The sequence below is a fragment of the Pelophylax lessonae genome (assembly GCF_965119305.1).
Source record: "Pelophylax lessonae genome assembly, chromosome: 5".
NCBI lineage: Eukaryota > Metazoa > Chordata > Amphibia > Anura > Ranidae > Pelophylax > Pelophylax lessonae.
Window position 1 is genome coordinate 113,352,201 of NC_138772.1, and position 13,125 is coordinate 113,365,325.

At 43.7% G+C, this 13,125-nt stretch overlaps 1 protein-coding gene across 4 annotated transcripts in view; it reads left to right on the forward strand.

Annotated features, from left to right (window-relative positions):
• XYLB (xylulokinase) overlaps positions 1–13,125 on the forward strand; it is a 303,038-nt gene that overhangs the window by 57,282 nt on the left and 232,631 nt on the right. For all 4 annotated transcript variants that reach the window (XM_082258814.1, XM_082258813.1, XM_082258815.1 and 1 more), the window contains 2 exons: positions 3,348–3,429; positions 9,927–9,967. In XM_082258814.1, the coding sequence (XP_082114940.1) occupies positions 3,348–3,429; positions 9,927–9,967 (123 nt within the window). The remainder of the gene's footprint in view (positions 1–3,347; positions 3,430–9,926; positions 9,968–13,125) is intronic.

A 13,125-nucleotide genomic window follows, 5' to 3' on the forward strand; every position in this document is an offset into this window, starting at 1 on the left:
GGCCCTTCTTCCCCGATTGCTTGGTTTTGCCTGGGCAAGAGTCCTGGTGGTTTTAAACTTCTTCCACTTACAGGTGATGGAGGCCACTGTGCCTATTGGGATCTTCAATGCTGCAGAAATGTTTCTGCACCCTTCCCCAGATATATTCCTCGATACAATCCTGTCTCAGAGGTCTACAGACAATTCCTTGGACTTCATGGCTTGGTTTGTGCTCTGACATGCACTGGTAACTGTGGGACCTTATATAGACAGGTGTGTGCCTTTCCATATCATGTCCAATTAACTGAATTTACCACAGGTGGTCCAATGAAGTTGTAGAAACATCTCAAGGATGATCAGTGGAAACAGGATGCACCTGAGCTCAATTCTGAGTGTCATGGCAAAGGCTGTGAATACTTATGTACATTTTTTTCATTTTTTATTTTTAATAAATTTGCAGATTTCAAATAAACTTTACGTTTGTTTTTATGGGATATTGTTTGTAGAGTTTTGAGGTAAATAATGAACTTACCGTAATCCATTTTGGAATAAGGCTGTAACATAACGAAATGTGCAAAAAAGTGAAGCGCTGTTAATGCTTTCTGGATGCACTGTAGGTATATGTATATCTATATACTGTATGTACATATATGTATTTTTTTCCTTCCCATAGTAAATTAAAATATGCATACTGTACATACATTTTACAGAAATAAGCTGTAAGTGGAGATACAGCTGTGAGATACTTTTCTAAACTGTATCGGCATGGCTGACCCATAAAAATGTAAAAATAAACCTATTCCCGATTTTGCATTTTCTGTTCTCTAACACAGTGGTTCTCAAATCCGGTCCTCGGGACCCACTAACAGGCCAGATTTTTAAGTATTACCTTGGGGGATGCAGACTAGAATACTGCAATCACTGAGAAGCAAATGAGATCACCTGTGATGTAATTTAGTTATCTTGCAAACCTGGCCTGTTGGTGGGTCCCGAGGACCGGATTTGAGAACCACTGCTCTAACAGGGGTTTTTGAACGTTTGCACTCAAGCACCAAGTGCTCTCCGCCCTAACAAAGCTAACTAAGTTAACTAAGCTTCCTGTGTCATTATAATGGTATGGGAAACAGTCAGAAGTGCCGTGTGCAACATTAACAGGGCCAATAGACCTGTTTCAGATCTATCTGCCCCACTTGCGCCAAATTCTATTTTAGAGTGAAATAGAATTTAGCACAGGTCTGCCCCTGACTAAGACGGAATGCAGCAGAAAAACTACAGCAGATTTTTGCTACCTGGGATCTTGTCATATAGGATGCAAGCTGTAGCAGACAGCTCACATCCCTACCTCTGCTCATGCAGTGATTACTCTGCACAAGTAGCAATATTCCTCCCCACCCTCCCACCCTGAGCCTAGCAGGGGGTCAGGGGTGGCAGAGAGATCGGAGCATGCAGCTCCAGCTCTCATGTTCTCTATACTGTATCTGTCAGAACCTCAGAACAGAGAACTTATTGTGCCCCAGCAGCATCTGTTGCATTTTTATTTTGTACAAGCAGTGCTTTAAGTGGGCCGGTATGCACCAGTACACTGGCACGGGGCCCTCAATTGCCCCCCCCAGAATATTTCCCACTCCAGAGCCAGATCAGTCACCACCAGTGAGTCCCCCTGCTCTGGAGTCCCAGCCCAGGCCAGGGGGGAGTGCTCTGTGGGGACCCTGATGTGGGGTGGGGGGCGACAAAATTTATAGGCTATAATAGAGTACCGCCACCTCTTTTGGGCCACTTAAAGCACTGTGTACAAGAGTGGTGGAGCTTGTGCTGGCACATCTCAATGTTTTTTCCCCCACGTTATCAGAGGAAAAGCATGCCTAATGATAACCTGTGGACATGTGGAACTGAATAAAATTTTGTTGACAATGGGTAAAAAAAGAACTTCTCAAAACAATTGTAATTGGAGTATGAGCATCTCTCCTGCCAGCCCCCAGCACCACGGCCTTAAAATAATTTAATTTGTAAGAGTAGCCCTTAAATGACTAACCAACAGACTTAGTAGACAGGTGCCTCCACCAAGCCCCTACATTTATACTGGTTCCCAGCCTCACCCCACCCCACAGGTCTACAGAGAGCATAGCCATGGTCCCCTGAGTCTTATCTTGGCCTGTCCTTCCTCTGTAGAGCCAATATGCACATTCTCTGACATTCTCCCTCTGTCAAGCATACGGATGTGCCTGATGCCATATCAACAGTGGGAGGTTCACCAGGTTCCTACCCCCTGAGAACTGCCTTTAGATCTTGCTGCTATACCCAGTATGCCTGAGGGTGTGTTTCTAATGTCACTAATCCTAATCTGCCAATAGGAGAACTCAGGGCCATGTCGGAGGGACATGCAGGGTTTTGGCCACTCCCCTTAGCAAAGATGGCTGCCATGGAAAGTGATGGCACTGTGTCCTGTGTAACACAGTGGCCAAGGAGGGAGTTTAATGAAGCTAAGCCTGTGATTTATCAAGCTCAGCACTTCATAGGTACATAAATCAATACATGAAATCTATCTCTTTATTACAAAAATCCAAAAACTTTTGAATACACAAAAATATACAAAAAAATATTATACCCTCAATGATCAATAACCAAAACCTGCACCATAGTCATATAAAACAGACAATGATGTATCACAATTTAAAAACCATTTGTTTTACAGAGGTGCACTGATGGACACTCTGGACTCAGTGCTGCCCTCACCATGCTTCCATAATTATTGCCTCACTTGGCCTCATTGGCAAAATACCTCTGGGTGGGATGGAATTTAGAGACTAAAGCCCCGTACACACGAGTAGAAATTCGGCCGTGAATTTTCGTCCGACGACCGATCTGCCGATTTGCGGCTTGTTAGTTTGGTGCTTCCGACAACTGACTCCGACTTTTCGGCCCAAAAAATCCTGGTGTGCAGGCTATATAATTTTTGTCGACCGTCAAAACACGTCCGATTTTCGTCTCATTAGTACAGATTTCGATGGGGAAAAATCTTATGAGCAAGACTAGGCTTGCTCAGAGATGAAAGAACACAAAGAAAGCAATCCAACACATGACATCACTTCTGAAGTAGAATTCTGTCGTGCGGGAAAATTCGTGTGCAGTCTAGAGCACATTCCAACCAACAGACACCATTCTGGACAAAAGACGGACGACCGGTCGGCGGAAGCTTAAAGGCTTAAAGCTGGCAAACTCCTAGCCTTTCATTCTTGTGTACCTGACCAGAGTAAACAATTCGCCTTCATGAAAACAGCTGTTTTACCTAAATTGTTATCAAAATTAAAAATATACTGTATGTCAAAATATGTCACAATAATGTTTGGTGCATTTTTCTTTACCCCCAGGGGACGGTTTCTACATATTTCATCCAGCGATTCGGATTTAATTGTGATTGTTGTGTAGTTGCATTCACTGGGGATAATCCAGGTGAGGATATGTTTAAAATGTGCCAGCTCATAATACTTAATCATTGGCAGATCTCCAGGGATACAGTTCCTTTGTAGTAATAAGGGAGAGTGTAAAATTACCATACCTTACCATCTTTGGAGATATGTAGTTATAAATTATTGTGCCCTTGAATATATTAGCTGACAGTATCTGATAATTTTACACAGGTGGAGAAAATCCATCACCCAGAAGAGACTTGAATATTTAGGTCAAAATTTAGGCCTGATAGCTCCTAAAAAATTTCAAACATACTTGTATTCAGTTTTTAGAGCTATTGGCCTGTAAAAAATGTAATTTAGGTACCAGTTAAAGTTAAACTCCAAGAAACAGTAAAATACACAGTTAAAACTCATATAAGGCAATATTTGTATTTCTGTCCATCCAGTCCTGAGAGTTATGCCTCGTACACACGCAACGATTGCTGGCCGTGAATTTTCGGCTAACGTCCGATCGGCCGATTTTCGGCTTGTTAGTATGATGCTTTCGACAACCGACTGCGACTTTTCGGCCGAATAAAATCTGGTGTGCATGCTATAAAATTTTTGTTGGCCGTCACCACAACGGCCGATTTTTCGTCAGTCAGTACAGATTTCGGCAGACAAAAATCTGATGAGCAAGACTGGGCATGCTTAGAGAAGAAAAAACACAGGGAAAGTAAACCAGCACATGACATCACTTCTGAAGTTGGTTTTTGTTGGCCAACAAAAGTCCAGTGCAAGTCTAGAGCACATTTCAACCAACACAACAACACTGGACAAAAGACGGCCGATTGGTCGGCCGATAATTGTTGCGTGTGTACGAGGCATAACACAGTTTTGCCACAGTATGCAGTCAGTTTGGTGACCAGACTTTTCTTGATTTAAAAGGAGCTGTCAAGGTGACCAGACCATTAAACTTGTGAAAGAAACATTTTTTTTTTTTTAGTTTTAATGTTCAGATAGCATTAGGCTGTGCCAAAGGAGAGTGATATAGATTGATGGAAAGACAGACCGAGTATCTGGAAAATGAAGAGAAGATACTTATTGTACGTAATAAGGTCACCCATATGTCCCACCTCAATAAAACAACAAATTCATTACTTTGTTGATTTTACTGGCCTCTTTTTATTAGATTGTTGTTAGATGTGTTTTTAGAGATGTGACCTTTATCTGTAATCAATACAGTTATAGATCGTATTACTTGTCCAAAAAGTGTTGTCTAATCCAACAGAAATATCAGAAAAGGGACCAATTATACAAGTTGGTACAAAAACAAAAAATAAACAAAAAAAAACTCTACTATTGAGTGTTACGGGGATCAAGAATAATATTATGATGTGTTTGTATTCCGCTATGGATTTAGGCTCGGTTCACATTGGTGCGATGCGGGAAACCCTGCGAATCCACTGCGGGTTCCCGCATTGCACCCGAATCGCAGGCAGTTCACACTGCCTTATGCGAACCGCTGGTAGTGTCACTACAAAGTTAATGACACCCCCAGATCGGTTCGCATGTCGCAGTGCAAACTGTCAATTCGGACAGGAATCGGATTGCATAAATGTGAACACCTATGCGATCCGATTCTGGTACAGACCGAAAAAAGGGTCCTGCACAAGTTTGGTCCGAATGCGATGCAAATTCAGCCATACAATTTGTATGGCTGAATTTGCATCGCACAGACATTGTATGTAATTTGCACAGCAGTGCGCTCCGAATCACATGCTATGTCTTCTAACGCACCAATGTGAACCGAGCCTTAAACCAGCAAATCATTTTTTTTTCTTCGTACTAAAGTAAGTTCGTTACTACAACAATAACAGAATCGGCCCGGGCCACTAAAAATAAAAATCAGCCCCCCACTCCAGAACACTCTGGTCAGTGCTCTCAGCCATGGGCTGAGAGCGCTGATCCAGAGCCAGTTTGCAGACCTTTTTCGGTCATGCCCCTTCGGCATAAGTCGGTCGAATGGCTGGCTTCCGTCGGACTGACTGCAGTTCACATGGGCCAAATGTCGTCCAGTTTCTATTAAACTGGCCGATGCCACCTGACATTCAGCCCATGTGTACTAGGCTTTATGCTGCTTCCTGTGACTGCAGAATGACACTGCTGCACTGCTCCTGAATTCAGAGCGAAGTTGCCCCTCACATAGGCCATGTACACTACAGTGGGAGAAAAACACATAGCAGGGGCATTGCTATCAGCCTTGGCCCTACTGATTCTTAATCCTATATAGTGCCAGTCAGCAGCTGACCACACCTTGTCCTGTCTACTGCTTCCTGGATTGGCAGAGATGACTCTGATGCTAAATATTTCCCACTGTGACCTGCAGTGTCTGGGAGGGGAAGTATGTAAGGCACAAATAAAGGAGGGTTTGGCTGACTCAAGAGGTGTAAAGGATTTTTCTTTTTAACGTAGAAGGCACTTCATATTACATAGTAACTGCATTTGAGAGCTATGTAGACCAGTGTTTCTCAACCTTTTTTCAGTCAAGGCACCCATTAAAATTATAAACAATCTCAAGGCACCCTTTAAAATTATTGACTGTCTTGAGGCACCCCATTCAAAAATGTAAAAAACAATTCTAATAGTTTTACATAATGCAGCAACATTTACAGCTAGGATGGCCACGTTAGCGGTGATTTATTCTTTCGAAGCTAATAACTTTTGCACACTGGTACTGACTTTTATTCATATGTTTCTCTTTTCCTTTAATTATCTCAGCTAATGCGATCCCAGTGCTGAGGGAGAGGAGCATTGGAATGGTCAAATCAGAATGCTGTGGAGGCGACAGGCATCATCCTTATCAACTGATGATGTCATTGGTTGTTAGGATGCCAGTGTCTAGAAAGTTGTAATGGTGCATAATGAAAACCCGTGGCTTTGTGTAATTAAGAGGCAGGCTTCATCCACCTGCTGGCTTGTGTACAATTTTTTTTTTCAAATTTTAGGCATTTTGCCAAGGCATCCCTGAAAAAACCTCAAGGTACCCGGGGGTGCCTGGGCACACTGGTTGAAAAAAGCTGATGTAGACTATCACACGGGAGCCTTTAGATATGCTTTGTTAGGTAAATTGTAGAGATGGTGTGAGAGAGGATTCTAGGAAAATATCCCCCCGGACAATATCCCCCGGACAACATCCCCCCTGGACAACATCCCCCCCGGACAATATCCCCCGGGACAATATCCCCCCAGACAATATCCTCCCTGGACAATATCCCCCCTCTAACCCTAACCCTACGTCCCGGGGGATAGAGAGAGTTACATAACAAGAAAGAGGGCCAGTTATTTTAAGATTTTGAAGTTTTATTGCTCCGTCTCACAGGGAGAGAGGGTTAGGGTTAGGTCTCCAGTAGCAACCAGACTTTCAGACTTCATTGCTTTAAATCTGTGCCAGGATTCTCAGAGAGTAGCACTCAGTTCCCATCCAGCAGACATCCATTGAGCAAAAGAAGGGCCATGACTCTTTGAGGGCAGCAACTGCTTCCCCTCTGGCAGACATCCATCAGGCTTTTCTACAACAAAGTGCACTCTCCTTGTCCAGGCAGAGCTGCTTAGCAAAACCTGTGTTAGGCCCATAGGGCTCAGGCCTATATGACACAAACTGTGAACACGTCCCCCCAGGTCGATGCCTGGGGAAGAGAGAGCTCACCAGGCCACTCTCTGAGCTTTTATAACCTCTCCCAGCATGCCCCACTGTAGAAAGACTAGGAGCCAGAAGGGACATAAAGGCTCAATAGCAATATATTGCTGATCCCCATAACTATAGCCCTAGGCATCAGTGACACCTATTGATGATAGTAGGGTACTGCAACAACACTGAAACATAGGAGAGAGACTGAATGAACAGCTAACATTTGTCCCAGGCTAGATATTATCCAGGAGAAATAAATTTTGACACCTACATAATCTAAAATCAACAGTGATTTAGTGAAGATCTAGCTAAGATGTTGGAGAAATACAGCTGAATTTAAGGGTTAGTTCACCTTTTGAAAAAAAAAAAAAACCCAGAAAGGTAAATTAACTCACAATACCCTCCCCAGCCCCCCACTGCAGTTGGCTCCTTGGATGAATATCTTTCACTGCCCATGCTAGCTTATGTAGCAGTCCAGGCATTTGAAAAAACACACTCTTCTGCATCCTTTTTTCTTCCAGAACACTATCCTGGAACAAAGAGTGCTGAGAGAGGCCTCTTTACCATTGCAAGCATTATCATGCTACACAGCCTCTGGATTGCGTACTGCATTTTTTAAGTGTTGGAACCAATACACCCATGCTTGGCACGGGTGGCAGAAAATAATTATGGAAGGAGCTAAGTGCAGAGGGGACCTGGGGTGTGGGGAGGTTGTTGTAAGTTAGTTCTCCTAAATAAATGTGTTTTTGTTGCTGTTTTTCCCCATTAGATAGATATCCCATAGTAGCATTAAAGTAGCATGTTTTGGTCCAACACATTGAGTACAAAAAAAAAAAGAATTCCCCAGTAATCTATTTGTTATAGTTCTCACCCCAGCGGTAGTATACTCCGCTTTTTGATTTTTACCTATAGGTAAGCCTATAATAAGGCTTACCTGTAGGTAAAATTAATATCTCCTAAACCTGCACGGTTTAGGAGATATTCGCCCTGCATGCAGCTGCTGACACCAGCGGCGCCTGCGCTCTGAAGGTCCGGCGTATTTTGGCAGACCTTCAGAGCTCCTTGCCAGAAAGTGAACTCCCGCACGCATGCATGGGAGTGACGTCATTGCGGCCCTGGCCACTCACAGCACTGGAGACTGGAGCCGCCAAACTTGGAAGAGACGTTGAGGGAACATGTCAGATCCCTCAGCGATGTCCAGGCAACTGTGTGGGGGCTTTGTTCTAAACACATTATGCCATTGTCCTGCAGGGTTTTTTTTTTTTTTTTACACAGGGGATACAACCGCTTTAAAAGTATAGTAGTTGTGAACATACAATGGTAAAAGACCTTTTTTTTTTTTATATATTTGTAACTAAGCAGATACCGTAACTGCTTTTGTTTAGTTTCAGAAATTATCTTTCTTACCTTTTTACAAGGTTGTAAAGTTTTGTCATGTGACCATGCATCTCTTCTTCCTGATAGTGGGAACGGGGTTACAGGACACTGTGCAGACTCACAGATTGCCTGTTTTCCATAGTCTATTCAGCCTGAGGCAAGATGCAGGCTGTGCTTGAGCAGGGGCGTGTTCAAGAGGCAAACTGGGATTAGGAGGCGGTATGTAGCAGAAGCAGGCTGTGATTGGTCAGGGGGTAGGGGTTGTGGTGGCTGAACAAACTACCCAATGCAGGCATGCTGTGTGTGCACAGTGTCCTGTACCTCTGAATGGCCATCCAAAGATGAAAATCGACTATGCAAGCAGAAGCAGATCAGCTTCTGTGCTTTGTGTGGTCAGAAGGTTTAGAAGAAGAAAGAAAGGTGACTGCCAGGATCAACCAGGTGCTTGGGAGAAGCACATGAAAATGAAGCAGACTAGGATTTATAAAACACACATATGTGAACACACATAGAAAAAAATATAGTTAAGGTAACATACACTTTACCAGTTGGAAGTGCTGTTTTCAGCCGGTCTGTGAGCTTGGAGAGGAGGAGAGGAGGGAGGAGAAGGGGAGTTCCTCGCCATCCTAGGCTATGGGGCTGTGTGTTTCTATTGATGCAGGGGAGTAGGGAGACACAAATCTAGTCCCTGCATACAAAGGTGACTCTAGAGGATGATGCAAGAGAATGGAGCCAGCCTGAAACAGAAAACCTGGAACAATGGTCATGGTACCACCTTAAAGCGGTTGTATACTCTAATGAAAAAAAAAAAACCCTGCAAGACAAAGGCATAATGAGCTAGTATGAATCGCATACTAGCTCATTATGAATTACTTACGTTAGAACGAAGCCCCGACACGGACCCCCGGACACCACTGTGGGAGCGGACATGATCCCACGCCATCTCTTCCGGGTTCCGTGGCTCCAGGGCTGTGATTGGCCGGAGCCACGATGACGTCACAATTTCTGGAAATTCTCGGCAAGGAACTCTGAAGGTCGGCCGGACCTTCAGAGCGCATGCGCCGCACCTGTCAGCGGCTGCATGCAGTGGTAATATCTCCTAATCCGTGCAGGTTTAGGAGATATTAATTGTACCTACAGGTAAGCCTCATTATAGGCTTACCTCTAGTTAAAAGTCAAAAAAAGCGGTATACTACCGCTTTAAACTGGAGCATAGGCAAGGATTAAAAGATAAATAATCTGTTTACTCAGTAAGTGATTAAATCAGCTGCTGAAAGTACAACTGTAACCATGTACAGTACCTTGCACTTAATTGGATCTCATGTGTTTGTTACAAATTTTGGGAAGGAAAGGTTGCCTTAAAAACTTATAGAATCTTTTGAATGTTTACATTGTAACATTGTAACAGTTTTATGTCATCAAATCTGATAAAATGTGTCTGGATAAATTTAACAAAGTTATTATTATTATTATTTTGTTTTTTTACCCAGCATCTCTGGCTGGAATGAGACTAGAAGAAGGTGACATAGCAGTAAGTATTTTTGCAGGTAATAAAAGATGTGTAGAGTCTGCCTGTTACACTTCATAAATTCACTTATAAATTCCATACACCTAGCAGTAAGCTGCGCTAAGCAGGTCCTGGAGCATAAGCTAGATAGGAATTGTAGATCAATATGTTTTTTTCTTCCTATTGTTTATTCTCGTAATATCTTTTATTTTGATTTTATATGTATTTTTTTTCATCTCCAGAGACATTAGCAATCCTTAAAAACAAAGTTGCTGTATTGGAACTAAGATTTTATGGCTTAGCATTGTTATGATTTATACCTTATTATTTTTTTTTATAGGTGAAGTGTTGTTGGTTCCACACTATATTTTGCTTAATTCGAAGCATGTCTACTTTAAAGAACAAGTTCATGTTTGATATAAAGTGTTTCATTCTACCCACTGGGCCCCTAAACTAAATCAAGCCTCGACTGCCCTCTCAGGTGCTTACTTACCTCTTCCCAGTTGTGTGAGCCTTCTCTGGTGGAAAAAGCCTTTTACCCAAAATCAAGGGTCTTCAAACTATGGCGCTCCAGTTGTTCAGGAACTACATTTCCCATCATGCCTTGTCATGTCTGTGATTGTCAGAGTTTTACAATGCCTCATGGGATGTGTAGTTCTGCAACATCTGGAGGGCTGTAGTTTGAAGATCCCTGCCCAAAATCTTGTCTGCTACGGTACTTACCTGCACAGTAACCCCCCATTAGATTCTAATAGGGTCATACTCCAGCAGTACAAAAAACAAGAAAAAGAGCAAGCGCGCTGGCATAGGTTAGATGGGATGGTGGCTGTACCTATAAAAGATACAAAAGATACATGGCATCAGAGGTAATGAGGGGGGAAAAAATATTGGACTGATAGCTGGCAGTGATAATAAATAAAAGTACATAAAAGTCCAAGTCCAATAAATAAATTAATATGTCAATATATGATGATGATGGTTGCTGCTTTTAGGGCTAGCTCCGAAAACACAGTGAAGCCGGTGCTGTGGATACATATAAAAAAGAGAAAAACAGAGCGCCTCTAAGTGCAGCATTTATTATAAGCATAAATTACAAGTAAGTAGAAACTCACTAGATAGATGTATATGAAGGCTTGTAAGCTCCGGTGGTGTCTCAAGAGATGGTAGTAGTCACAGGGGTCCTGGAGAGTGGAATACCTATCCTGGTCGGATGGACGGGTGGACGCTGTGCTGGGGATCCTCCGTCTTCCGGGTTCCGGGTAGGAATGAACACCAAGGACCACGCTGGAACGCAGCGCATGCTGCGTGACGTCACCGGAGACTGTAGATGACACGCCACGTTTCAGAGCTCGCGCACGGCTCTCAATGGGCATGCGCGCTCTTTTTTCAAGTGTAGGATCGTAGATCTGTTTTTCTCTTTTTTATACTCCAGCAGTACAGGAGTGGCCCCATTTTTTCCCCATCGGGAACAAGTAAGTAAGCTCCTAGCAAGTAGGTGTGTCTGAGGTTTAATATCAACTATATCACCCAAGCACGCACTCCGATAGGGATGACAGGCGTGCCGCTCTCCTCAGGCTGGGAGCTCCAAACATAAGTACATGAAAAAGAAAGGAGGCACAAACACCTAGTGCATTACCCTTGGACACCTTTAAAAAGTTTATTAAAATGTCAAAAAACATACTCACAAACATGAAGAGTAATAATCGCATATAGAGAATCCACCACATGTGGAATTGGGCATGTCTCTGTGTTTGGACCTCTGACGCATTTCGGGAGTCACACTACCTTCTTCAGAGCCTTACATTAGGTTGGGGGTTAAGGAGAAGAGGGGATGGAGGGTTTTTGTTTAAAAAAAATCATAATTTTTGGTCACAACATAGACAACATAGCATTGACAGAGGATCCAGTTTGCTGCTGAGAAACTTCAGATTAAAAATAACTTAGACTTAAAGCAGTAGTAAAGTCCCACAATGAAAAAATAAATTTTGGCCCCTGGGGCAGTTTAAAGAGTGACTCCACTGTTGTTGAGAAAAAAAACATTCCCCTCTGGGTGATTGATGTACATTGCAATGATGTTAACAAGCTTTGTGGAAGATTCCTACCTTTTGTTGTTCTGAAGAAATAGCTGGTTGTTTATCTGTGTCCATATGCTGTTTGTTTTGCTGAATCTGTTTGGGAGTGTTTTTTTTTATAATCAGTTGGCTGCTGCACCTGCAGGGTTCTAATGAGGAAAGTGGTAGGGTCTGTATCCCTTTAGACATGATTTCCCTTTCAGAGTATCTCACCAAAAATGACATGTTGCATAGGATACTGTCATGGTCTTACCTTCTTGCTGTTCTCCTTCGTTTGACATGTGCTGGCGGCCATCTTGGTTTCTGGGTTTCTTGTAGCCTCCCACCCTGCGGCTCCTCCTTCCCACTGGGAGGAGCTGGATGCCCAGCTCATATATATAGGAGGTCTGTGGCTTCAGTTCCCTGCTTGGTCCTCCTGTGTTCACATGCTACTAAGACTGCTGCTACTTCTGGTTCCTGTTCCTGGCTTCGTCTGACTACCCTGTTGGTTCCTGATCCTGGCTTCGTCTGACTACCCTGTTGGTTCCTGATCCTGGCTTCGTCTGACTACCCTGCTGGTTCCTGACCCCTGGCTTCGCAAAGACTCTGCATCGGTTTCGCCATCAGTTTGGACTTTTGCTTTATAGCTTGTTTTTCAATAAAGCTGTCTTATTTTCACTTATCTGTTGTTGTACGTCTGGTTCATGGTTCCGTGACATTAGGACCAAGCCATGAATTCTGACGGTACAGGGCCATCCTCGCTACCCACGCTGGTTGCCAGACTTGATCAGCAGGATCACCTGTTGGGTCGGTTCGCCGTGGCGTTGCAAACCCTGCTTGAACGCACGGTACCACAGGCCACGAATTCTGACGGTACAGGGCCATCCTCACTACCCACGCTGGTTGCCAGACTTGATCAGCAGGATCACCTGTTGGGTCAGTTCGCCGTGGCGTTGCAAACCCTGCTTGAACGCACGGTTCATTTCGCTCCCGTTGCCGATGGGTCGGTTGTCGCTCCTGGGTCCGCTCCTACTGCCGCTCCGGTTGTTGCGCCAGAGTCTACCCCGACACCTGTTGTTGCGCCCGCGGTGTTTCGGGGTATGTCCGGTTCTGCCCCCCTTCCACAGCGCT